Source organism: Doryrhamphus excisus, linkage group LG3, assembly GCF_037039965.1.
Source record: "Doryrhamphus excisus strain RoL-2023G ecotype Guam linkage group LG3, RoL_Dexc_Guam_v1.1, whole genome shotgun sequence".
Lineage (NCBI taxonomy): Eukaryota > Metazoa > Chordata > Actinopteri > Syngnathiformes > Syngnathidae > Doryrhamphus > Doryrhamphus excisus.
Genome location: NC_136359.1, coordinates 2,964,413 through 2,991,743, shown reverse-complemented (window position 1 = coordinate 2,991,743; position 27,331 = coordinate 2,964,413). Strand labels below are relative to the sequence as shown.

The 27,331-nt window shown below is 42.5% G+C and overlaps 4 protein-coding genes across 4 annotated transcripts; 1 reads left to right on the top strand and 3 right to left on the bottom strand.

Annotated features, from left to right (window-relative positions):
• Positions 1-1,287: 1,287 nt before the first annotated feature.
• smarcad1a (SNF2 related chromatin remodeling ATPase with DExD box 1a) lies at positions 1,288-14,458 on the top strand. Its single transcript, XM_078789464.1, is given in 22 exon segments — positions 1,288-1,697; positions 2,217-2,331; positions 2,418-2,532; positions 3,243-3,309; positions 3,382-3,476; positions 3,560-3,667; positions 4,813-5,598; positions 5,765-5,961; positions 6,044-6,134; positions 7,097-7,196; positions 7,366-7,425; positions 8,226-8,301; positions 8,388-8,523; positions 8,602-8,733; positions 8,952-9,047; positions 10,130-10,247; positions 10,312-10,427; positions 11,708-11,896; positions 11,983-12,101; positions 12,164-12,346; positions 12,414-12,523; positions 13,664-14,458. Coding segments are annotated over 22 exon segments (3,174 nt in total). The 5' UTR covers positions 1,288-1,594; the 3' UTR covers positions 13,726-14,458.
• On the bottom strand, positions 13,201-17,745 carry prf1.5 (perforin 1.5). Its single transcript, XM_058071492.2, has 5 exons — positions 17,451-17,745; positions 17,098-17,367; positions 16,751-17,022; positions 15,742-15,883; positions 13,201-15,587 (listed from the first exon to the last, which is right to left on the bottom strand). The coding sequence occupies exons 2-5, from the start codon at positions 17,359-17,361 to the stop codon at positions 14,700-14,702; spliced, it is 1,566 nt and encodes a 521-aa protein (XP_057927475.2). The 5' UTR covers positions 17,362-17,367; positions 17,451-17,745; the 3' UTR covers positions 13,201-14,699.
• Positions 17,746-18,680: 935 nt separating this feature from the next.
• mpeg1.1 (macrophage expressed 1, tandem duplicate 1) lies at positions 18,681-21,024 on the bottom strand. The gene is made up of 2 exons (XM_058071491.2): positions 20,578-21,024; positions 18,681-20,500 (listed from the first exon to the last, which is right to left on the bottom strand). The coding sequence occupies exons 1-2, from the start codon at positions 21,022-21,024 to the stop codon at positions 18,824-18,826; spliced, it is 2,124 nt and encodes a 707-aa protein (XP_057927474.2). The 3' UTR covers positions 18,681-18,823.
• Positions 21,025-24,494: 3,470 nt separating this feature from the next.
• LOC131128552 (uncharacterized) lies at positions 24,495-25,372 on the bottom strand. Its single transcript, XM_058071496.2, has one exon. The coding sequence runs from the start codon at positions 25,166-25,168 to the stop codon at positions 24,554-24,556; it is 615 nt and encodes a 204-aa protein (XP_057927479.2). The 5' UTR covers positions 25,169-25,372; the 3' UTR covers positions 24,495-24,553.
• Positions 25,373-27,331: the final 1,959 nt, after the last annotated feature.

Genomic DNA, 27,331 nt, shown 5'->3' with positions numbered 1-27,331 from the left:
GAGCATCCTGCTGTGTGGGGTCGTAACCCCTATCAGATTCATTGTCACTCTGCCTATTGTTCCTCGAGTACACACACACACAATGTTATAACTTCTAGGGTCTCCATGACGATGATGGGGCGACAGTATGGCGACACAGTGGCGCTGCGCTGATGTGAGCATCCAGCACATCATCATCATCACAATATACAGTATGTACTGTATGTCAAGTGCGCCCGCGTGTACATCTACTGTGTGTACACCTCAATATGAATGTATAGTACACACACCTGTGTGTATGTGGTATCTGTGTATGACATTGACTTTGACCATGGAGACAGTCTTTTAAGTGCTTTACGTTATAAAACCTGAGCAAAACGGTGGTTCTCGAACTTTTTTATGGAAGCCGATCTCTGAAATCCTCATGGGAAGTTGTAATTATGAGCTAAAAAGTCATAATTATGAGATAAAAGGTCAGAATTCTGAGATTAAAAAGTCATGTTTATGAAATAGTGAGTGCATTGTTTTTATTCATGGCATTATGACTTTCTTATCTTTTCATTGTGGTGTTTTATCTAATAATTTTGACTTTTTTAGCTCATAATTATGACTTTCCTATTTTGTAGGACTTTTTTTATCTTATGATTATGCCTTTTTAATTCAATTTTGACTTTTTATCTCTTAATAATGACTTTTTTATCTTTTAATTATGACTTTTTATCTCATTTTGGCTTTTTATCTCTGAGTTATGACTGCCCTATGTCATAATTATTACTTTTTATCTTGTAATTTTGACTTTATATTTTGTCATTATGACTTGATTTCATAATTATGACTTTGTCTTGTAATTGTAATTTGGACTTTTTATCTAATACTTTTTATCTAATACTTTTTATATTAATAATGACATTGTATCAGATTTTCTTTTAACTTGATCTTTAATCATAAATTAAAATGTTTTGTGATTTTGCAGCCGTACTTTTCACCTCAGAAATATTTTGCTTTACAAGAACATACAATGGCCAGTGCGACATCTAGCGGACATCAGAGGTGACATTTGTGACATTAACTTTTTTGACATTAGTGCGTGTGATAAAATATGTTCGTGCTGAAATATTACTTTAATTATTACTTTATCAAATACACTTAATAAATAAATACACTTATTTATTACCGGTTACTATTTTACTTCCGGACGATAACAACTATGAGGCCAATGCGGAAGTGAATAGCAGGGAATCATCTTGACTTATTTCCGAGTTCCCGCCTATCCGGTGTTTTGGCCAATGACAGGACGCGTCATGACAGACTCGTCACTCATTTGCATACTACGGAACAGCGGCTGCGTTCGCGGGAAACCGGCTGGCGTCGTAGGCCTCCAGCCGCCTCATTTCATAATAAATCTATAGTTATTGTCGCACAGTTTAGTTTCAAATCTTACTACTGTCTTTTAAAAGCATCCGACGTAGTTGTCTTTCTCGCACGGTCGTCAGTTTGAACTGTCGTCCGTGTTTTTACGTCGGCTAACACGCCGAGTTTCACGGGCTAAAAGCACAAGACAGCTTCTAACCAGGACAAAAGGCTTCCGCTGACAGGGATGAGATAGCACGACAACATGAGCCACTTCAATTTGGAACGTTTTCGTTTTCACAAAACATCCGTCAAGTTACAGGAACGCTGCTCCAAAAGCCCCGAGTCTGAGAAGGAGAACAAACCAGGTAAGCCATCTTGCCTGAGATGCTAGCCAGATGTGTAAACAATGCTACAATTAGCAATAGGTCCAGGACGCATTGTTAGCATACCTTGGGGCATTGTACGTTTAAATGACTGTGTTTTGGCACTCCAGGTGTTGAAAAAACGGATTAATAATGTGTTTGCTATGTCAACGACACATATATAGACATATTGCCAGTGACGTAACAGTGTGGTGTTTGTGTTACATTGACGTAAGTTAACCCTCAACAGTGCTACACAGGTTTGTCCCATCCATACATCCATTTTCTATGCTGCTGGTGAGCTGGAGCCTATCCCAGTTGACTTTAGGGGCAAGAGGCGGGGCACACCCTGGACCTGTCGCCAGCCAATCACAGAGCACAAGAGGTTCTAAGTTTCTCTGTGGAAAAATTACATTGACAGGCAAATGTACCACCTTATAGTCATCCGGCTCTGTTAATACAAAGTCATATACTCTTATTTCTTGTCATGCAATTTCAATGCTGTTTTTTATTGCCTTCCAGGTAATATGAAACCTGCCAAAGCGTCATCAAAATCACATACCCGAGGAGTGGTTTTTGATGAGGTCATTGAGCTGTCTGACGACTACGACGAGGATCAGGCAAGGAGACACTCCAGGTTGGTGTCAACTAAAATGGAGACATGATAAATGTATTTATTTTTTACATTGCTATTATATATTTACTTATATTGTGATTCTGCAGAGCACCGGTAGAAAAATCCACTCAAAGTGTCACCAAGGATGAGCAAGAAGAGGAAGAAAAAATATCAAAACTGACTGAGATATTCCCTCATTTTTCAAGGCAGAAGCTCTTGGAGGTGAGTTGAAAGATGACATTTCGCATTGTCTTTATGTAGTATCAGATACGTGTTTAATAGGGGTGTGTATTGGCAAGAATCTAGCGATATGATACGTATCACGATATTTTTTTTTGTTTTTCTTGTAGTTAAAGATTATTTCCTGGAAAAAAAACTGAATTACACCAGCAATATGCACTTACTAAACTTACTTTTTATTCGATTACAGCAGTATGTTATGCTGTATCACAAACTTTCCTCTGTAAAAACTTAAAGTGTAGCATTTGGATGAAGAAAGCTTTAATATCCAACTTTAAATTTACAAAAAAAAAACAACATAAAAAACAACTAAATTAAATTATGTCTCAAGTTCCTGCTCAAATGTTCACCATCAGAAGAGTATTTCTGTGTAACAAAGTAACTAACATCAGTAAAAAGTCCTTTTTAGTATGCTTGAAATAACCATTATTTAACAAAATAGTGATATCAATTTGAAAAACAAAATACCTGCAATATCACAGTACTACTTTTGTAGTACACAAAAGGACCTTCGCTTTGCTTGCTAGCGGCAGGTCCTCATAGTGTCTCGCTAAGTGGACTCGCAGATTTGTCGTGATTCCCGAATACTTTATTCGGGGCACGAAACATTGCAACAAAGTATCGCGATATATCGCCGATACAATATTTTCTAGTATCGCCTCGTGTTTAATAATACTTCACCGTATTGTCAGGTCATTGGAAGTACCAGCACATTGGATGGAGCTGTTGCTGCATGTCTGCTGATACCTGGTCATAAAGGTATGAATCCAATGAAATGTAACTCTGTACAGTAGTCGGAGAGCCAGGTAATAAATCGGTCATCTTTTTCAGACCCTGGTTGTGTCAGGAAGAGAAAGCAGGATGGATCGGACAGCTCACAGAACAGCACAGATGCTCAACCCATCAAAAAAAGGAGACACTCAGTGGTGAGATGTTGTAAAAGAACCACAAAAAAAAAGGTTTAGAATCTGTCTCACTAATTTAGTTTTTCATGTATTTAAACCAAAAGGCATCTGATGATGTTGATGATGACTACAAAGTGGATGAACCGAAGTGGGAGAAGAAGGAGTCAATGGTCAGAAAGCTGCAGAAGAGGTTTCCCGATCAGGACAAGGAGGTAGTAAAAGCAAGTGCACTTTGTCATGCCATACTGCCAAGAGTTTTTTTTTTAAAGCGGTTCTTGTTGGGTGTTGGTAAAAAAAAAAAAAAAAACACGGACTGCGTAATTCCGACGGTAATTTGCCAACCAATCCTTGCAAATCTTGAAATGGACCAATCAGAATCGTTTATGTAGACCGCGGTCCACAGTACACAGTCCGTGTTTTACCCACACCCGTTCTTGTTCGAGATCAACCAATCAGCGATGGTTTGAGTAGGAAAACATCTATCATGGCGTCCCTGCTAAATCAACCAATCAGTAATAAATAATAAAAACTTAAGAAACCACATATAGTTGGTGGGTAGACTAATTATTTTTTTCATATTAAAATGAACAAAGCATTATTAGAGCCCTGTAGACATGACAAAACACGACTATAGTCACATTTATACTTTTTTTATTTACAACATATTGCGCAACTGCAGGGTCTTGAGACACATGCTAACTCGCAAACTAGAGAGCTTAGCGACCTAAACAGGTAGCCTTCAAGTTATTTCCTTGAAACTTAAATAGCCAAAAACTTACCACTTCCACACGGATAGGGAGGATAAATATTAACAGTTATTTAACCTTTAACATGAACATTAATCAAACGTAATAATTTTTTCTGGGTACATGATACCATACAGCATCCATATCAAACTTGCACTAACACTAAACTTTCATATCAAGGCGGGGGCCGCGTGTTTGAGACCCCTGATTTACATTGAAATGATACATTTGCTATCCAGAAACGTATTTGCAGAGAAGCCTTGAGACACATGCTAACTCGCAAACTAGAGAGCTAGCGACCTAAACAGGTAGCCTTCAAGTTATTTCCTTTAAACTTAAATAGCCAAAAACTTACCACTTCCACACAGATAGGGAGGATAACTATTAACAGTTATTTAACCTTTAACATGAACATTAATCAAACGTAATAATTTTTTCTGGGTACATGATACCATACAGCATCCATATCAAACTTGCGCGGGACGCATGAGAATGAATGACGGTAATAGACGTCCCTTCTCTTCCGTTCTGACCTGAAATGGTTGGTTTAGGTATAACGTTCTACGAGCAGCAATGTCTAAAACGTTTGTCATATTTTGTGTTTAATGTAGGAGCTACGCATGGTTCTGCAGGAACATGACTGGAATGTCGATGAAGCGCTCCAGGTTCTGCTAATGTTCTCTGACCCAGGTTTCCATGTTTTCATACTCGTGTCTAAATGTGTTTAGGTTCCTCTCATGCTGATTATCCGTAACCTTTGTGACCAACATGCAGATAGCGTCGGCTCACCTGACTACGTACCAAAGAATTCCCAGCAAGCAAAACGCAACCGAGACAAGTCGCAAACCAAATTGCACAAACACCGGAGTTCGGACAAGAGGAAAAACAATACGGGTGCTAACAAATCCAAACACCTCAGGGATGTAAGCGAGTCTGAGGACCATTCAGGCGACGCAGTGGACAGTGATGAACATTCAGACCACAAAGACGAAGAACAGTCCACAAACAGAAGCTCTAATTCCCCCCTGTCCTCATGGTTAGTAAAACCAACCTCTACCTCTCAGAAGCCGTCTTCTTCCACCTCCTCCGCTGCCCAAGTGCTGTCCAGGTTCACCAGCGCAACCGGCATGGCTCAGAAGCAAGCGGCTGAGAGGAAGAAGAAAGCGCATACCTCCGACGAGTGCTTCAGTTCTGAGGATGAAGAGGACGACGAAAGCGACTTTGACAATTCCGACGAAGACTTGACAACATCTAAAAGCTCGGGAGATATGAAGGAGCAGGTTCTCCTGTTCTTCCAGGAATCCACCATCGACGAGCTAGCGCTGATTTCCGGGTGCTCCATCAAGAAAGCCATGAAGATAGTGCAGCTGAGACCTTTTAAAAACTGGATAAGCCTGGTGAGAAACCTTGTGGTTGTCTTGGAAACATTACATACAAGTATATTTTGTATGAAGTATTCATTTTAATTGTTGACTGACCCATCAGTTCTTCAGCACAGACATTTTATTTGAGAAATAGTTCTTCAAAAAGTTCTTCATAAGCCAACTTTTCCTTCACTCGTAGACCGAACTCATCCACAAGAACAACGGGCTCTCCGAGGACCTCCTGCTGGGCTGCAAAGTGGTTCTTAAGGAGCGCAGCATCGTGCGGCGACTCATGTCCAGTTGCGAGACCATTTCCTCCAAGATGGTCAAGCAGGTCACGGAGGTCATGAGGAACGGCACGGGGGCCGTGAAACAACCCGGCTTGCTCAACGACCAGTCAGTGGCACGGATTTATAATAGTCCGATTATTCTCGTCATTGTTGTTCCTCACATATTTTTTTTTGCATTTGTCGTTCAGGCTCCAGTTGAAACCCTATCAGCTCATCGGTCTGAAGTGGCTGCTGCTTCTGCACGAGCACCAACTGAGCGGCATCCTCGCCGATGAGATGGTGAGAAGCTACACAAGGGAGGAGATTGCATAAATCTACTTCATCTCCGACTTGTATGCTTTTTTTTTTTTTTTTTGTAATCCGCTTGCATTTTGATGCTTGAATACACTGTTGCTATACAGCAGGGGTCTCGAACTCAATTTACTTGGGGGCCACTGGAGCTAGGGTCTGGGCGAGACTGGGCCGCATCAGGTTTTCCAAAAAAAAAAAAAACGCATTTATTAAAAACAGAAAAATGAATAAACTTTGCTTTGGTTTCGATTTTCTACAAGAAAAGCTCTGATAAAACATTCCACTGTTCTCAAATATCTTAATTTTTAATTTTCTACACAAAATAAGATGAAAAATAAACAAATCAAGAATAAAGAAAATCAATCAGTAATAAATAAATATAATAATAATAATAAAAACTTAAGAAACCACATATAGTTGGTGGGTAGACAAATTATTTTTTTCAGATTAAAACAAACAAAGCATTATTAGAGCCCTGTAGACATGACAAAACACGACTATAGTCACATTTATACTTTTTTTATTTACAACATATTGCGCAACTGCAGGGTCTTGAGACACATGCTAACTCGCAAACTAGAGAGCTAGCGACCTAAACGGTAGCCTTCAAGTTATTTCCTTTAAACTTAAATAGCCAAAAAATTTACCACTTCCACACGGATAGGGAGGATAACTATTAACAGTTATTTAACCTTTAACATGAACATTAATCAAACGTAATAATTTTTTCTGGGTACATGATACCATACAGCATCCATATCAAACTTGCGCGGGCCGCACTAACATTAAACTTTCATATCAAGGCGGGGGCCTCAAACTAGTGTGCTGCGGGCCACATTTGGCCCGCGGGCCGCGTGTTTCAACCTGCTAACAGTTGTGTTGGGTTTTTGACTTAATAATGATAATCCAGCAGCCTCTCTCGGTAATCCTCCCCCCGTTTCTCTTCTCAGGGTTTGGGGAAAACCATCCAGGCTATTGCCTTCCTTGCCCAGTTACTCCAGAATGGAATAGAGGGGCCTCACCTCATCGCTGTGCCTGCTTCTACACTCGGTAAAACAACCCCACCCCCCCACTAAACAACGCACACGGGGATTATTTGTAAGGTTTCTGGGGTTTATTCTACCTCTTAATGTAACCAAATGGACAAAGTGTGACTTCTAAAATAAATGTATTGTTGAGAAGAAATTGTCCATAACGTATATCGCTTTCTCTTCTCCAGATAACTGGGTCAGAGAGCTGAAATTGTGGTGTCCGAGTCTGCAAGTCATAGTTTATTACGGTAGGATGCGTTTTCTTCTTTTTCCTATCCAAACACCAGTTCACCAAGTATGTGCATGTGTACTCTGTAAAGCAGGGGTCTCATTTACTTGGGGGTCACTGGAGCTCGGGTTTGGGCGAGACTGGGCCACATCAGGTTTTCAAAAAAAAAAAAAAAAACAGAAAAATTACTAAACTTTGGTTTGGTTTTGATTTTCTACAATAAAAGCTCTGATAAAACATTCCACTGTTCTCAAATATCTTAATTTTTATTTTTCTGCACAAAATTAGATGACAAATAAATAAACAAATCAAGAATAAAGAAAATCAATCAATCAGTAATAAGTAAATATAATAATAATAATAATAAAACGGCAAATAATAAAAACTTAAGAAACCACATATAGTTGGTGGGTAGACAAATGATTTTTTTCAGATTAAAATGAACAAAGCATTATTAGAGCCCTGTAGACATGACAAAACACAACTATAGTCACATTTATACTCTTTTTATTTCCAACATATTGCGCAACTGCAGGGTCTTGAGATACATGCTAACTCGCAAACTAGAGAGCTAGCGACCTAAACGGTTAGCCTTCAAGTTATTTCCTTTAAACTTAAATAGCCAAAAACTTACCACTTCCACACGGATAGGGAGGTTAACTATTAACTGTTATTTAACCTTTAACATTAAACTTTCATATCAAGGCGGGGGCCTCAAACTAGTGTCCTGCGGGCCATATTTGGCCCGCGGGCCGCGTGTTTGAGACCCCCGCTGTAAAGCATTGTCGCCATTTTGAGGCCTAAATGTGTCGTGTGTAGGCTCTGTGGAGGACCGCCGCTACCTCAAGCACGACATTCTCAACGGAGACGTTGAATTCAACGTCATTGTCACCACGTGAGCATCTCATCGGGCACATTCGATACCCACCTTGCTTTTTGAGTCCGTTTCACCTTGAGTCTTCCCGTTGCCCCGTCTTACAGGTACAACTTTGTCATCGGGAACGACAGCGACCGCGGTCTGTTCCGCAAGCTGCACCTCACGTACGCCATCTTCGACGAAGGCCACATGCTGAAGAACATGAAAACGCTGCGCTACCGCCACCTCATGTCTATCAATGTGGGTTCAGTGATGTTTACTGTGATATGCCCGCCTTAGCTGCCATCATCACATGATACTCTTCTCTTCTCCTCTCAGGCCAAGCATCGCTTGCTGCTTACTGGCACTCCTTTGCAGAACAACCTTTTGGAGCTCATGTCGCTCCTCAACTTCATCATGCCTTCACTGTTCTCCAGCTCCACTACACAGCTCTCCAAAATGTTTTCTTTGGTATGTTTTTTTTGTATGCGAGACATTGGAGCTTATGAGGCGGACCTGATTTGTTCCTGTTCAGAAAACACTGCACTTCAAAACACTTTGTAAAGATTGTGTGCATTTTAACATTAACTTAGCATGGAAATAAGTTAACACTCGCTAAAAATGAAGGCGCAGATTAAGTGCTGGTGAATGATAGCGTGATATCGTGCGCTAATACGTGTTCTCTGTAGAAATCGCAAGAGGAGCAGAGTCGTTTTGAGAAAGATCGCATCTCTCAGGCCAAACGCATCATGAAACCATTCATCCTCAGACGAGTCAAGAGTGAGGTCAGTCAGTCTTTTTTTGCTTAGCATCCAAATCTATGGTGTTTTTTTTTTTTTTTTTTGTGTCCATCCATCCATCCATCCATCCATACTCTTCCACTTATCCGGGTCACGAGGAGAGCCCAGATTTCCCGGTCCCTGGCCACTTTTTCCACTTCCACCCACTCTAGTGCAAGGATGGGGAAACTTTTTGACTTTAACAAAATTGACTGGGGGGGCAGATATATTTTACACACATAATTCAAACCGTCCATCTTGAATTATTATTATTATTATTATTATTATATCTGTAAAAGTGTCATGCAACCTGCTATATGTTCTTGTGTCCCTTTTTTTCAGGAGCACTTTGTAAACAGCAGACCACATTCATTCATTCATTTTCTACCGCTTTTCCTCACGAGGGTCGCGGGGGTGCTGGAGCCTATCCCAGCTGTCTTTGGGCGAGAGGCGGGGTACACCCTGGACTGGCCGCCAGCCAATCACAGGGCACATATAGACAAACAACCATTCACACTCACATTCATACCTATGGACAATTTGGAGTCGCTAATTAACCTAGCATGTTTTTGGAATGTGGAAAGGAAACCGGAGAAAACCCACGCATGCACGGGGAGAACATGCAAACTCCACACAGAGATGGCCGAGGGTGGAATTGAACCCTGGTCTCCTAGCTGTGAGGAGCAGACCACATCAAATAACCAAATTGATTTTAAAAAAATACCTAAAACCATCATTTTCAATGAAATACTTTGGAAAGAACGGGCGTATTTAAACACTTGGCGGGCCGGATGTGGCCCCCGGGCCGTAGTTTGCCCACCACTGGTCTAGTGTGACGTAAACGCTGAAGGTCACAGCCCAATGAGGCCATCAGGGCCACATGGTCTGCATAGCAGAGACGAGATCCTAAGGATGTTGAGACTGTCTTGCCTAACACGTCTTTAGCATTGCATGGAAGACCAGGGTGGTGGTCCCCCTTTTCCAGGACTCTCCTCAGCTTCCCTTGAAAAGTTTATTCCAGGGTGCTGGAGAGATTTTTTTTTTTTTCTTTCAGCGTCAGAAATATGCTCCATTTGTACCATTTGCAGGTCCTCCAGCAGCTGCCTGCCAAGGAGGTGAAGGTGGAGTTCTGCCCCATGAGTGAGAAGCAGCAGGTTCTCTACCAGAGTCTCTTGAAAAAATTCAAGGCTTCCACCGGTGGCGAGAGTAAGCTATATTTAGCGTGCATTGTGTGGCAGAAGTTTAAGCAGGTCATTTTTGTCCTTCGCAGAGCGGGAGTTGAATAATGTAATTATGCAGTTAAGGAAGATGGCCAACCATCCACTGCTTCATCGACAATACTACACCACGGAGAAGCTCAGAGCCATGAGCAAACTCATGCTCAAGGTTAGTCAACGTCTCGCATCACAGCTTTTTACACAGTAATTAATAAATGATTGCTGTTTCATCGTTGAATTCAGCCTATTGGGAAAAAAATATGCATACTTAAAGCAGCTTTTGTTATGGCTGAAAATCATAACAATAACAAAATGAACTAACGTGAAGGACCTAAAATACAAATAGGCAGAAAAGGCATTCTAATTGTGAACATAGTACTGAGACAAAGGCCAGGAAAAGGTTTAAATGATCTCATAACAGGCACAATAATTATATAATAATCATAAAAATAACAAGGGCTACTGTTGGGGCCGTAACCCAAGAGGAGCTAAAACAAAACTCTGAACCTCTGACATCACTTCCTGTCCTGTACACCTCCGTTAAAGTCTGCAAGCGAATACATTTACTGTGACAAACTGGGCGGCATCAGGTTTTCAAAAAAAAAACGCATTTATTAAAAACAGAAAAATATACAAACTTTTTCAGTGCTTTGGTTCCGATTTTCTACAATAAAAGCTCTGATAAAACATTCCACTGTTCTCAAATATCTTAATTTTTATTTTTCTGCACAAAATAAGATGAAAAATAAATAAACAAATCAAGTATAAAGAAAATCAATCAATCAGTAATAAATAAATATAATAATAATAAAAACTTAAACCACATATAGTTGGTGGGTAGACAAATTATTTTTTTCAGATTAAAATGAACAAAGCATTATTAGAGCCCTGTAGACATGACAAAACACGACTATAGTCACATTTATACTCTTTTTATTTACAACATATTGCGCAACTGCAGGGTCTTGAGACACATGCTAACTCGCAAACTAGAGAGCTAGCGACCTAAACGGTTAGCCTTCAAGTTATTTCCTTTAAACTTAAATAGCCAAAAACTTACCACTTCCACACGGATAGGGAGGACAACTATTAACAGTTATTTAACCTTTAACATGAACATTAATCAAACGTAATAATTTTTTCTGGGTACATGATACCATACAGCGTCCATATCAAACTTGCGCGGGCCGCACTAACATTAAACTTTCATATCAAGGCGGGGGCCTCAAAGTAGTGTCCTGTGGGCCACATTTGGCCCGCAGGCCGCGTCTTTGAGACCCCTGGTCTAAACAGTCTTTTGTTTAATGTTGAATCCTATTTCGACAGAAATCCACGTATTGCGGTCGGGTCTGGAACCTCTTAACCACGATAAGCCATGGATAACTTTATAGATCTTAGTGAAGTTCTTATGTGTTTGACACAATAATTAAATGTTCTTCTCCTTCTTAGGAGCCAACTCACGTTGATGCGGACGCGGCGTTGATCCAGGAGGACATGGAGGTGATGTCAGATTTTGAGCTGCATCGTCTGTGCCAGCAGTACTTGTCCATCAGCTCCTACCAGTTAGAGAACCATCTGCTCCTTGACTCTGGGAAGTTCCACTGCCTCACAGAGATGCTGGCGTCGCTCAAAGAGAAGGTTAGCCGCAAAACGGCTGAAGTCAACCTGTGTTTCTCATTTGTCGTTTTGGTTTCAGAGAATGACGTTTGTCTCATCCCTTGCAGGGTGATCGGGTTGTGCTGTTCAGTCAGTTCACCATGATGCTGGACATTGTGGAGGTACTGCTGAAGCATCTCAATCATCGTTACGTTAGACTGGATGGATGTACGCCGATAGCCGACAGGTCAGTCCTTAAATTCTAAGAATTTTTCAGAGAATATATTTCTGATGCCTTTTGTCCCGCAGGATTGTTCTGATTGACGAGTTCAACACAGATAGCGATATATTTATATTTCTGCTGTCAACCCGTGCCGGCGGCCTCGGTATCAACCTCACATCAGCCAATGTTGTTATTTTGCACGACATCGACTGGAACCCCTACAACGACAAGCAAGCCGAGGACCGGTGTCACCGCGTGGGTCAGACCAGGTATAGCGAAACATTTTCTTTTTTACCCACAGACCAACACTAATTACGCTTGTTGTATTTGTGCCAGGACTGTGCAGGTCATTAAAATGATCAGCAATGGCAGCATCGAGGACGATATACTGCAGCTGGGCCAGAGGAAGCTCAAACTGGAGCAGGACATGACTGCTGCCGAACAGAGTAAGGATCCATTTTACATTTATTTTTACCCGCATAGCGTGTCTTCTGCTTTTCGGGTTAGTGAATAAAATGGCCGTTTGTTAAATGCTGTTTAGCCATAATCGAGCCATCCGCTGGGGTTAATACCCCCCCACACTCACGGCGACAACTTTCATGAACATTAAGTTAATTTCCACGAGATTCCGTGTTAAATTGTACATTTTTATTGTGATTTTTGTCGGCCATAGGGCCCTACACTCAACATGTGAGCTAACTGTTGGTGACCCTTGTGTTAGCGTCACATTCTTAAAGCTGCACACGCTACGTGTTCATGTTCAACAACTTAGACACACACGTAGTGTTTTTGTTTCCGTCAGAGAGAGCCAGGCAAAATATGTAAACATAGATGCCAGAAAGTCAAATAAGTTTGAAACGTGAGCAATCAACCATGCTGGCATTGATTAGTTTAGCCTGTGACGAGCTGTCGTCACTTGACTACACATTTTACGGACGATTTTGCATTCTCTTGATGATGAGGAGACGGATCTCGGACTTTTATCCGGACACATTTTCATGATATTTAAATTGATTTCAAACTAATTGTGCATACCGTATTTTCTGAAGTAAATACGGTATTTTCTGAAGTCGCACAAGGCCAAAAATGCATATTTAGGTAAAAAAAAAACATACATAAGTCGCATTTTTGGCTGGTAATTTATTTTCCAAACTACTTCACCAAAACAGACATTACTAACACAATGCTTATTCAGCTACACAAAAAATAAACAAACAGAAAACAGTTTTTTCATTCATAAGTCGCTCTGGAGTATAAGTCGCAGGAACGGCCAACCTATGAAAAAAAAAAGTGTGACTTATAGTACGGAAAATACAGTATATGTACATCCATACAACATATTATTTAATGCTGTTTTCTTTTCTTTGATGCTTATATTTTGTCATGGCACCTGCTACTCTCTGCAGTTTAGTAAACACTGTAAATGCACCTGACGACTATTTGAGAAAATGTGCTATTGATAACAGATATAAAAAAATGATCATAACAATCAATAAATCTGCACCTAGTGGTGTGTAAATGCTATTAGGAGACAAAGACATATTTTACTCAGAAATATATAAAGATGAAAACTTAATGTTTTTTAGGTGGTGAGGGGACCATACCTGAAGACATGGCATCTTTGCTCAAAGCTTCACTGGGACTGTGATATTAAAACATAAGAAACTAAAGGACTTGAGTGGGTGAAAGGGGGGGGGGCGGGATTTTCCACTGACATCTCCAATCCTGGGAAGTCTTGAATTTAAATTTATAATTTTTTTAATTTTTTTTTTGACAAAACTGACACTGACACTGTGTTGGAAATACACACCTTCTGCTGTATGATGAAGATCAGCAGTGTCGAAGCACTGAACAAACAGTGTGCCTTTTCAGTGTTTTTCTCCTCAGAGCATAACAAGGGCCTCGAGCTTTCACTTTCAGACCTCAAACTGATGACTAAAAATTTGCGGGAAGGCGCTGAAACTTGATAAACAGCACAAACCGTCGCTTGGTGAGTTTGATTTCCGTGCAAGATACAAGTCACATGACAAAGAAAAGACTTCTACATGCCACCAGAGGGCATCATTTGTTCAATGCTATTAGAAAAGAAGAGATAACATAAAATATAGTAATTTTTTTTTTTTTTTGCAAAACAGAGAACCACTGCTTCCAGTATTATTGTGAACTTGAACAAAGCAAAAGTTACGGGGGAAATTAATTTTTGCAGGTTTTTCTTCAACAAATTAGTCTAACAAGCAGCTGCTACATGGACGTAGACGACTGTATGATTGATTGACTAACGTGGTAAGTGTTACTCTTTTGTAAGGCATTTTTCAAATGTGAATGTTTCATTGTGTTTGTTCAAGTTTTAATAATAAAATTGTATCAAATTAATGCATATATATATACATGTGTAACTATATATTCACCATAACAATCCAATCCAATAGCTTTATTGGGAGTTTTGAAAAGAGAATTTAAGCATTCCAAATCAACTACAGTACAAGATAGGAAACAAATTGTCGGAATGATCATGTCAAAACAAAGTTCAGGAAGTGCTTGGAAGTGGTGAGGTTTCATTCTATTTCAGGAAAAGCAACTATCTCAAACTACTTGTGGAAGAAGAAACTACCATCAAGTCGGCTACTCAGCACTGGGGGAGTAGCGTCCACACCTGAAGCCTGTCAAGTGAGCGTCACATTTAACGGTGTAGGAAAAGTACAGAACTCCTTTTTTCAGCTGGCAGCTCAGGGAATGTGTTCCTCGCTCGGGAAAGACGAGGCATCTGCCGGCCACGTCGTTGTACAGAACATCTCTATCCCACACTTCCAATCTCAATTCCCGCCCCAATTCCACCGAGCCAAAGTAGTACGTGGCGTTCCATACGGGGTCATTGTTGTCCATCACGGTGTCTGTCTCCTCATACATGCCGTTGTAGAAGATCTTCACATAAGCATCTGTTTTGGTGAAGGTGTCTGCTCTGAGGCCGGACGCTCGGTGGATTTCCAGTTTAAGTGTCCCTCGGCCAGATCGCAGCGGGCAGCAGTTGTGGTCCAAGTTGGGAGTCGGAGAGCAGTTCTTGAAACCGAGGTGGTCCTCCTGCAGCCGGTTCTCCTGGATGTACTGTGAGATGGTCGCTCTCAGGTTTGTGCCGATCTGTGAATCCTCCACAAGATGGTGCAGTGGGAAAATTCCATAGGAAACCACGTCTGGATTGTTTTGGAGGCTGTTCATCCAACTGTGGTACGCCTCAGAAGGGTCCTGCTGGTACAGGATGTCCGGAAAGTACTTCTCCCCTCCGATAACCTCAATCTTATGTGTCATGAAGCCCTGATAGAACCCCATGCTCATATTGCCCTTCAAGAGGTCGTCGCATTTGTTGGAGTAGGATGCATTAGCAGGGAGGAAACCCAAAGCCATGCGGAGTTCAGCATTCAGGCAGTTTTTGATCTCCGATTCGGAAAATCCTTTTAGTGTGGCCAGGCAGGTTCTGAAGGCCGTGATTCGCTTCACCTTGCCGCCAAGTTGAACCTCGGAATAAGAATCAAAAATTACCAAATTACTGATCAAAAGTCTCCACCTGGGGCAGGACCTCATTGCACTCCACCCTTTTCCGACTGAGAACCATGATCAAAAGTACTTGTCGCGAATCAACACAGTCCAAGACCTCACATCGGAGTCTAACCTGGTGGATGTAGTGCGTTCCGTAGGTGTCAATCAGCCGTCTGTACAGGGCTCTGCTCTGGGTTGTGTTTATGTTCTGCGGGAGTCTCTTCAGATGTTTTGTGAACTCTGCGCTCAGCTGCGGGTGGTCGGCCACTCTGTAGCTGAAACGATAAAAAGGCATGTGGAGGTCAGCGTAGTTTGATTCTCTGATTATTGTCAGGCTGCACGGCGGTCTAGTGGTTAGCGCGCAGACCTCACAGCTAGGAGACCAGGGTTCAATTCCACCCTGGGCTATCTCTGTGTGGAGTTTGCATGTTCTCCCCGTGCATGCGTGGGTTTTCTCCGGGTTTCCTCCCACATTCCAAAAACATGCTAAGGTTAATTAGCGACTCCAAATTGTCCATAGGTATGAATGTGAGTGTGAATGGTTGTTTGTCTATATGTGCCCTGTGATTGGCTGGCCACCAGTCCAGGGTGTACCCCGCCTCTCGCCCGAAGACAGCTGGGATAGGCTCCAGCACCCCCCGCGACCCTTGTGAGGATAAGCGGCGGAATGTGAGTGTGAATGAGAATAAGGAAAGGATAAAAATAAAACAAGGAATAACAATATTAAATATAAAAGTGACAGGTGCTGTTCAAAATAAATTTCAATATATGTACATCAGGGCGGTACGGTGGTCGAGTGGTTAGCGCGCAGATCTCACAGCTTGGAGACCAGGGTTCAATTCCACCCTCGGCCATCTCTGTGTGGAGTTGGCATGTTCTCTCCGTGCATTGCAAGGTTTCCTCCCACATTCCAAAAACATGCTAGTGTGAATGGTTGTTTGTCTATATGTGCCCTGTGATTGGCTGGCCACCAGTCCAGGGTGTACCCCGCCTCTCGCTCGAAGACAGCTGGGATAGGCTCCAGCACCACCTGCGACCCTTGTGAGTTTAAGCGGCAGAAAATGAATGAATGAATGATTATTGCGATTATTGTTAGTACACTCAGTCATTTCGGTTTTCTTTCCGTCTCCATTCACATTTACCTGTAGTACGTACAGCTGATTTCATGGATGGCAAAAGTGGCCTTGTCCACGCTGTGCTGCGATCGGGCAAACTTCGCCAACTCTGAGCGGCTTCCTCCCAAAAGTGCCTTTCCGATGTTATCGAGACTCAAACCCACGCCCCAGTTGTTGTTGACCAGTGAGCTGGAGCTGCGTAACAGCGAGTCCACCGAGTGGTGCAGAGCGCTAGAAAGCTGCTTGCTGCATCGACTGAAGGTGCGCCAGTCGAGCACAGCAGCCGGGAGTCTCTGAATCTGAGGATGATAAAAATGTAACGGTAACATAATTGGAAACAGGAGCTCAAAACAATTTGTTTGTTTTTAGGTCACCTGTCCTTTGTGGAAGCGGTTTGGACACAGCGTGCATGTGTGGTTGTCCGTCAGATGAGCTTTGACGTTAATGACGTACGCCCCGGTTCGACGCATACGCACCACATCAAAACCTTCCCCTGCCAGATTGTAGCCCGGGATGAAGGCGGATTTCTCGCACTCGGTCACAGAGCCAAGGCGACAGGCTCGGACTCTGCTGAACTCCAAAATGAGCGCCAACGCCAACAAGACAAAGCTGCTTGTATGGGATCCTTTGGATGGCATGGTTACCTAAGAGTATTCAATGAAGTCTTTCTTCGCAGGATTGAACAGCTTGAAGCATGTAAACACTTGAAGGTAATGTCCACACCTACCTCAGATCTTATCCTTTCTTCAGTGAAAACTGTGCAGAAATCTCTGAAGTATCGAGGGCGTCACCCTACAAAGGTCCTATACTGTGACTGTCCGAGGTTCCTGCTGATGCCTTCACTTTTGTCTGTGGTCCGTTGTTTGAAAAACACCAAGGAGGGACTTCATGGCTCAGGGCTTTTTGTCTCTGTCCGTTCTCTCTCTATCTCGCTCTCTCTCTCTTTCACCCCTCGAGGCTGTTCCGATTTCTTCAGCATGAGCTGGTTTGTTTTCATGTTCAAGATCTCCCTCTAGTCCCTCACAGCTGTGTATGTGCACGAATGGGGGAGGGGGATTTTTTTATTATTAAAAGCACAGGATGGGTAACTGCACTTTTACCGGAATGGATGTGTGTGTGTGTGTGTGTGTGTGTGTGTGCACGCCTTTGTTCATACAGTGTCTGAGCCCTTCTGTTTGTACTGATAGCGCTACCATAACCATAAGCGCCATGTCTATTTATACATGTGGATAGGTTCGTTTTTCTTAGCAAACCCACAGAAGATAAACATGTCTCTCCTCATTCATTCATTCATTTTCTACCACTTTTCCTCACAAGGATGCTGGAGCCTATCCTGTCTTCGGGCAAGAGGCGGGGTACACCCTGGACTGGTGGCCAGCCAATCACAGGGCACATATAGACAAACAACCATTCACACTCAACAAAACCCGTGCATGCGTGAGAACACAGAAATGGCAGAGGGTGGAATTGAACCCTGGTCTCCTTTTTCTGCACAAAATAAGATGAAAAATAAACAAATCACAAATAAAGAAAATCAATCAGTAATAAATTAATAAATATAATAATAATAATAAAACAGCAAATAATAAAAACTTAAAAAACTACATATAGTTGGTGGGTAGACAAATTATTTTTTTCAGATTAAAATGAACAAAGCATTATTAGAGCCCTGTAGACATGACAAAACACGACTATAGTCACATTTATACTCTTTTTATTTACAACATATTGCGCAACTGCAGGGTCTTGAGACACATGCTAACTCGCAGAGCTAGCGACCTAAACGGTAGCCTTCAAGTTATTTCCTTTCAACTTAAATAGCCAAAAACTTACCACTTCCACACGGATAGGGAGGATAAGTAGTAACAGTTATTTAACCTTTAACATGAACATTAATCAATCGTAATAATTTTTTCTGGGTACATGATACCATACAGCATCCATATCAAACTCATATCAAGGCGGGGGCCGCGTGTTTGAGACCCCTGATTTACACTGAAATGATACATTTGCTATCCAGAAACGTATTTGCAGAGAAGCCTTTTAATAAGAAAACAGTATCTAAAAATAAATGCCAGGCCACAAATGTCGTTTATTATTTCAGGCATCCTCTACTAGTCTCTCGTCTTCTACACACTGAATCTCTTGGTGACATATTTCTGTGTAGCCCCGCCTCCCCATCATCCCACACAGCTGTCGTCTTCTCTTCACCAAGAACACCACTCCCACCAGAACCAGTGCCATCATGCCCATCACTCCAAATGCTACACCCGCCTTTTCCCCACCGGACATCTGACTCTGGTCTGAGTTAAGGCTTTCGAAAATCTCCTGAAAATCTTCCTGTTTGGCTAATTTCCATGTCTTGGTCTGTCCGACTCGAACCCAGCTTTTTTCACCCTCGGTCATCACCATGACCGTGTTGGTGGCTTGGAAGCTAACAAGCGGAGCTCTGGTGAAAGGAGGGAGGATGATTGGAAGCAACTGCCCACCTGTGAAGCGTCCGGACTGGACACAGTAGAGGACTTCGCAGCCGTCGCTGACTGCGGCGAGATGTTGACTGAACTTGGACGGGCACCGACGTTGTTGTCCGCTCATGGGGTTGCTTGACTGACAGCTGAAGAAGCCGCCGAACGGTACGGAATATTTGTTGGCGAGTTCGTAGTCCTTACTGACGCAGATCACTTGGCCGTCTGAGAGAAACTTTAGCGGAAGAAACTTTGACGGACACGTTTTTGCGTTGGTGATGGGGTTCACTTGGGAGGGGTTGTAAACCCCGCCAAACAGATACCCGGAGTTCTCCGGTGCTTTGCCGTTAACCGAACACCAGAAGGTGTTTATGTGAGCCGAACGTATATAAGTCTTGTCCTGACACACTTGGCGATGGCAGTGGGACAGGTGAAAGACCCCACATCGATACTTCTCATCGTGACATTCATACACGGTGTACGCTTGCTGTCTCACTTCCGATCTCAGTAAGATGGGCGAGTACGGCGGTTGACAGGAAAACGCTCCGGTATCGGGATTTTTCTGAGCCAACGCATCACACAGCGGTTCTGTATTTCGGGAGATGGGAATACACTCCTGGTAGATACCACCGAAAGTGAGATTTGTAGCGGGGCCCTCGCAGGAATCGTCATCTATATTGGCTTGGAAGTTGAAATTCTGGGAGCTGACGTCAACGCAGCCAGGGCGAGTATTAACTTTGTAGTAGCGTTCGATGGCTTTACCGACTGATTTAGCCACCTTGTCAACAGTCGGCTGTGGCAAGTCGGGGAAAGCGTTTTCGTTTATGAAGTAGTGCAGAGCTAATCCTAAGCGGTCAATAGCGACCAGGTTATTTCTGGTGCTTTCCTGCCATTTCTGCAAAGTGATGCCTGGATAGAAAGATGCTCCGCCATGACTTTGAATAAGAGAATACTGAATATTTGACTGATACGCCTGAAGCGATGAGCTCTGTTGGGTGTTTTGGCTGCTTATGTCAAACTTGATTTTATCGTAAAAATTCAGGCCAGCTAACGCTTTTACGCTAGAAGCTTCCGAGACTCCATTCGACACATATGAGGAACGGAGGTAGTCCTCCTGCACCAAAGTCGCACCGGCGTCAATACTGGTGATGACATGCGTCCCGTAGTCCAGGACCATCTTCTCAGAGAGATAGTCTGCAGTTCGGGTTTGGTTGTTTTCTATTGCATCAGCTATCTCCCTGGCTTGCTGAGCAAAACGTGAGTCGAGGTTGAAATCCGGAAAAGCCTTAACGGTGTAGATGTGGTTACGAACCTTAAAGTGACGGAAAGCATAAATCCTTACAGTAACAAAAACAAGTTTATAATCTGTGTTGATTAACAAAGCCTTACCTGCACTCTGGTTGCGTTTGAAGAGTCTTGAACCTGATGGATCTTCACTCTCTGGTTCTCAGATGAGTATTTCCCATTCAGCATCGAGAAAAAAGAAGCTTCGGCGTTTATGCTGCGAGCCGTCGAGCTTTGCTGAAGCTGCCAGGAGCTGATAATCTCAGAGTTGGTCTCCACACCTGTCTCTTTGTGGGGTATAACAAAAACCTCATCCGGAATGAGATAGAGCCCATCTTCTGTGGTCTGGCAATTTAAGTAGCTGAGATTCATGACCCGACCCATATCGATGTTGCGTAGGTTATCCCAGCCGCCGCCTGGTAGCACTTCTAAGGCTGTGATGGAGAGGTTGGCGGAGGCTCGACATTGTCTCAACCAGTTGCCGGGACGGCTAACCGGAATAGATAAACAAAGATGGAGAGACAGCACCAGGAGAGTCACCGGTGCCTTCATTTTGAATGTCTGAATTCAAGAGTTCCTCCCGTTCTATTTATCATATGACAAAAGGGGAAGTTCTTATTATGGAAACTCGTGCTTGGGAATTTGTTTTTGTTTTTTTTTTCTTTCAAGTCCAATATGGTTTTAACACTACACATTATGTGACCATTCTGGAATAACAAGTAGTATAAAGGTGTTTAATCCAAAGTTTATTAGGAAAGCATTCATTACAAATGACTTCCTTTTACCTCTAAAAGCAGAAGTGAAAGTAAAGTGTGAAAGAACAGGAAGCATGTCAGCACGCCACGCAGGTATCACATGTGCTTTCTTGCCACCAGGCCAAACCATAGAAACTCCCCAAACTAGCCCAGGCCTGAATGTGAAAGCCAACATTGCATACAGGTCCACAACATGCAATCATTCATTCATTCATTCATTCATCATTGCTGGAGCCTATCCCAGCAAAGATATTAATATGTTTGACACCAATAATGTGTGTAACCTGAAAGTGCTCAGTCAAAAATGTTCATGCATGGCTGAAAGACTTCGGTTATCCTGACAATTCAATCTTCCAGGCCAGGAATTCCCCCCCATAGATGGCGACATTTAACCGCTAAGATGCGTCATCCAATGTTTCATCCCACATTCAGTGTAAATCAGGGGTCTCAAATACGTGGCCCGCGGGCCAAATGTGGCGCGCAGGACGCTAGTTTTTAATGTCAGCGCGACCCGCGCAAGTTTGATATGGATGCTGTATGGTATCATGTACCCAGAAAAAATTATTACGTTTGATTAATGTTCATGTTAAAGGTTTAATAACTGTTAATAGTTATCCTCCCTATCCGTGTGGAAGTGGTAAGTTTTTGGCTATTTAAGTTTAAAGGAAATAACTTGAAGGATACCGTTTAGGTCGCTAGCTCTCTAGTTTAGCGAGTTAGCATGTGTCTCAAGACCCTGCAGTTGCGCAATATGTTGTAAATAAAAAGAGTATAAATGTGACTATAGTCGTGTTTTGTCATGTCTACAGGGCTCTAATAATGATTTGTTCATTTTAATCTGAAAAAAAAAATGTGTCTACCCACCAACTATATGTGGTTTCTTAAGTTTTTATTATTTGCCATTTTTTTATTATTATGTTTATTACTGATTGATTTTCTTTATTCTTGATTTGTTTATTTTTCATCTTATTTTGTGTAGAAAAATAAAAATTAAGATATTTGAGAACAGTGGAATGTTTTATCAGAGCTTTTATTGTAGAAAATCGGAACCAAAGCAAAGTTTTAAAACATTTTTTTTGTTTTTAATAAATGCGTTTTTTTTGAAAACCTGATGTGGCCCCCAAGTAAATTGAGTTTGAGACCCCTGGTCTAAGACTTCCTTGGTGGAGGTCTGTTCTCAACCAAACAATGCTACATTTGTAGTAAAATAATTTAAAATAAATGATTTGGGTATTAAAATGGTTTTATTGTTAACACAACATGGACATTAAAGAAAAGAAGTGCTGAAACAGCAATATTGGTATTCCTTGTTATAGAAGGAAAGATAGCATATAGCTTTATTAATACATAGTCCATGTGCTTTCAAGGATCCCCGACCTTCCGGGGTCACTTTTAAAGCCTGCTCATCCTCCTCCTCCTCCTCCTCCTGCGGGTCTTGGGTTTAGCACTCTTGCGTCTGGACCTCCTGGTCTTCCTGGCTCTTCTTCTAGGGGCCTTTCTCCTTTTCCTCTTGGTTGACCTCTTTCTCGCAGGAGTGGCACTTCTGCGTCTCTTCCTGGAGCGACCCCTGCTGGGCCTTCTTCTCCCTGCTCTGGCCCTTCCTCTCTTCCTTCCTCTCTTCCTCCTTCTTCCCTTCCTCGCACCCTTGCGACCTGCGGGCAGTTTCCGGTTGATCTTGAAGGATCCAGACGCGCCTTTGCCCCTGGTGCGTCGGATGTATTTCTGCGTCACCAGCTTCCGGAGAGTGAGGCGGATCCTGGCTCTGTTCCTGGTCACGTTGTAGCCGCTGGCCTTCAGCACCTTCTTGAGGGCTACCAAGGAGACGCCGCGGGGCCCCCCGTAAGAGGAAATAGCGTTCAGGATGAGGGTGGACACCGTGGGGCCGTACCTCTTCCTGGATCTCCTTGGAGATAAGTGTGCATGCGTCCCCGACATTGTGGGGTGTGTGTGTGTGTGCCCCCCTGCGTTAAGATCAGGTGAGTGATATTCAACTAAAAACTTGGAAGTTCCGAGTCTGAGTGATGTCTGAACCTTCTTGTGCAGGTAGTCTTTTTGAAGTCCTGATGAGAACCCTGTCGTTTGAGCTCCCAACACCACAACGCGTCTCTCTAAACTTCTTGCAGGTATGATATCCTTTTAAAATGGAATCATAAAATGTTGACTGTGTTTACAAAAGGCATTTCATAAGGTTTAGCCGGGGGTCTCATCTCTCTGTACGTGCAGGTTTTAGAGAGACTTGCGGCTTTGGGTCAAAGTGTGATGCGTAATTACGCACCTGTACCGGTGACGCATAAATTGAGACGGCGTAACGTTCAACTCCAGTCGTCACCATTACGTTGCAGTACACATGTCACTGATTCATTCTTGTTCCGGGCGGTTCATTTCGAATGTGCGAATCGTTTTGAAATGTCCTTATTTTCCATCTGAACGCAAAGCATTCTGTGTATTACAAACAAAACATTTTGATTGGTTAATTTTTGGCGCGAAACATGTTTCTGAGCTGTTCATTCTCGCGTCACGTGATCCCACTGTTTTTGTCAAATGAATTCGCACTAAACGTGCTTTGAATAAAGTCAAGAAATATGTCTATAAAAGTTTTATTATGCACACATTAGTTTGTAGGGAATATGATAATACAGGTGCTAGCATACATGACAGCAGTACAGGTGCTAGCATACATGATAGCGGTACAGGTGCTAGCATACATGATAGCGGTACAGGTGCTAGCATACATGATAGTACAGGTGCTAGCATACATGATAGCGGTACAGGTGCTAGCATACATGATAGCAGTACAGGTGCTAGCATACATGATAGCGGTACAGGTGCTAGCATACATGATAGTACAGGTGCTAGCATACATGATAGCGGTACAGGTGCTAGCATACATGATAGTACAGGTGCTAGCATACATGATAGCGGTACAGGTGCTAGCATACATGATAGCAGTACAGGTGCTAGCATACATGATAGCGGTACAGGTGCTAGCATACATGATAGTACAGGTGCTAGCATACATGATAGCGGTACAGGTGCTAGCATACATGATAGCGGTACAGGTGCTAGCATACATGATAGCGGTACAGGTGCTAGCATACATGATAGCGGTACAGGTGCTAGCATACATGATAGCGGTACAGGTGCTAGCATACATGATAGCGGTACAGGTGCTAGCATACATGATAGCGGTACAGGTGCTAGCATACATGATAGCGGTACAGGTGCTAGCATACATGATAGCGGTACAGGTGCTAGCATACATGATAGCAGTACAGGTTTATAGAAGAGCAAACTGAGTAAATATATGAGGAAACACAGGGAAGTCTTCAGAGCCTGCTCAGCCTCCTCCTCCTCCTCCTTCTCCTCCTCCTCCTGCGGGTGGACCTGCCCCTCCTGCGTCTGACCCTCCTCAGCCTGCGGCGACGCCTGGGGTACCTTCTTCTCCTTCTCCTCCTGACAGATCTCCGCCTTCTCCTGACAGATCTTCTCCTCCTCCTCCTCCTCCTTCCAGGAGTAGACCTCCTGCGTCTCCTCCTGTAGCGGCTCCTCCTGTACCTTCTCCTCCGCGTCCTTCTCCTCCTCCTCCTTCTGCGCCCCCTTCTTCTCCTCCTGCGCCTTCCATATCTCCTCCTCCTCCTCCGCCTCATTCTGTAGCGGCCACCTCGCCGGTACACGTTGAGCCTGAAGGCACCACGACCTCCTCGCGTGGTGCGAACGATGTACTTCCTGGCCACCAGTCTACGGAGGGCTAAGCGAATCCTGGTTCGGTTCCCGAGAACGTCGTAGCCATTGGCTTTCAGGACCCTCTTCAGGCCCAACAGCGTCACGCCCGACTGGCCTCCGTATGAAACCGCGTTCAGGATGAGGTTGGACACCACAGCCGCTCCTCTTTTCCTGGATCTGGATCTCCTCCTCCGAGCCGGAGATTTCGTAGTGGACATTGTGCCTTGTCCTGGATTGGGGTGAGTTTCAATCTTTTATAGTTCTCCAGTGTCAAGTCCTCCTGAGAACCTTGGAGTCTGAACTCCGACACCCATGCCTGACCTCTCAAAAATTCTCCAGGCAAACTCCTTTAAAATGAACTCATAACTGCTCAGTAGATTTGGAGAAAAGCATTTCATAAAACGGAGCTGAATGTGACCTCCTCTGTACGTTCGGCTTTTTAGAGACATTTAAGCTTTGGGGTCAAAGTATGATGCGTAATTACGCGCAGACACCGGTGACGCGGAATTAGCTCTTTCGCCACGTCATCGGACTCTAATGTCTCTGAATACACCTGTACCAAGGTGACATTTATTTTTATCGATTGAATATTAATAAGCTCACGTGCTGTTGTCTAAAGAAAACGCTGATTGGTTGTCCTGCAATGCAAAGTCATTTGAACAAAGTGGGCGTTTTTAAATTGGTAAAACGTTAATTCCTCTTCCTTTTATATACAATTTAAAAGAACATGAAATGTAAGATGCTTAGATTCAACCGTAATCTAAATGGTGTGTTTTTTTAATAGTTTTTTTCTATACTGAAATTAAAAAAAATGAAGAAATAGAATGACATTTCTACCTGCAAGGCATTGATCTCCAAAAGTCATATCTTTACTTTCTGTAAATAAAAAAAAATGAATATAGATCCATAAAAGTGTCTCTCTACATGGATCTTCACGTAACATATGCGAGAAATGTATTAACAACAGCATTCAGCCATTTTAGAATAGTATTTTTGAATACAAAAAGTGAACTATAAATGTTTTATTATGAATATTACACAGTTTATTGCACATCATTTGTGTAATTACCTTGTTTCAAGTTCTGTGGTTATTATCACACATTTTAGCCATCACTGGCTTTTTTCCTCCTTAAAATAAATTTTATATCTTCACTTATAAACGAGCTGCATGGTGGTCGAGTGGTTAGCGCGCTGACAGCTGCTGCATTAAGCCAGTGTGCTGACACCTGCAAATACATGAGAACCTCTAAGGTCCAACGTGATATGTTCCAGGATTTGGTCATAATTCAAAACATTGCCATATAGGGAATAATGCAAACTATAATAGTCAGTTCCAGTGTCAAGCCACCACCATCATAAAAGTCATTATAAGTGTACTCACTATGTTTTAAGTCACATTTGGACGTGTTTACCTTTAATAAAGACGTTAACCACTGCATGATTAAAAAAATATATATGTACAAAAGTATGCATTTTAATGTCTAGTACAACTAAAGGTACTTTTATTTGGACAGGTGTATTGATTATGACAAAAATAGCTCCTGAGTTTTATTTGAGAGCTCTCTAGCAACTTGGTTTTCTTGATAATAACCCAAATCACGGGCTGTACGGTGGTCGAGTGGTTCGCGCGCAGACGTCACAGCTAGGAGACCCGAGTTCAATTCCACCCTCGTGCATCTCTGTGTGGAGTTTGCATGTTCTCCCCGTGCATGCGTGGGTTTTCTCCGGTTTCCTCCCACATTCCAAAAACATGCTAGGTTAATTAGCGACTCCAAATTGTCCATAGGTATGAATGTGAGTGTGAATGGTTGTTTGTCTATATGTGCCCTGTGATTGGCTGGCCACCAGTCAAGGGTGTACCCCGCCTCCAAGACAGCTGGGATAGGCTCCAGCACCCCCCTTATTATGTGAAACTTTGGTATTGTTTAACACAAGAATACAACATTCTAAATCCATTTATAGGTAAAAAAAAATGATGTATGTAATATAACATCTTTTTGTATGAAAAAATATAAGTTTGGACTTCAAGCACCCTCACACGGGTTTAAACCCGCGACTCACGTTCCCTCACATGTTATGTTATGTTATATATCAAGGTCAGAGGTTAACAGGTTTAAAGAGGGGAGTCTCCAAACCCCCAAATATGTCCAACATTTTGCAAAGAAAATAAATTTGGACTTCAAACTGCATGCATGCAGAGCAGATCTTGTCAGTAATGTGATGATAACCATAGAATTTAATGTAACTACACAAGTGCTGCATAAAACTGTATAAATGTAATTTTTTTCCACTCTTGTTTGGTTTCAAGAGTCAAACAATTGAAGCCACGTTTGCCTATAATCATTTTTATTTTATGTTGCATTATTGTTTTTTTTGTTGTT

Bases quoted from the DNA above. Each gene is read 5' to 3' on its own strand.
- LOC131128552 (XM_058071496.2), bottom strand. From the start codon at position 25,168: ATGTCCACTACGAAATCTCCGGCTCGGAGGAGGAGATCCAGATCCAGG.
- prf1.5 (XM_058071492.2), bottom strand. From the start codon at position 17,361: ATGCCATCCAAAGGATCCCATACAAGCAGCTTTGTCTTGTTGGCGTTG. The intron at 17,023-17,097 runs GTGACCTAAAAA...TATCATCCTCAG, and splicing joins ACCGCTTCCACAAAGGACAG to ATTCAGAGACTCCCGGCTGC. The intron at 15,588-15,741 runs GTTAGACTCCGA...TCTTATTCCGAG, and splicing joins GAACGCACTACATCCACCAG to GTTCAACTTGGCGGCAAGGT.
- mpeg1.1 (XM_058071491.2), bottom strand. From the start codon at position 21,024: ATGAAGGCACCGGTGACTCTCCTGGTGCTGTCTCTCCATCTTTGTTTA. The intron at 20,501-20,577 runs GTAAGGCTTTGT...CGTCACTTTAAG, and splicing joins CAAACGCAACCAGAGTGCAG to GTTCGTAACCACATCTACAC.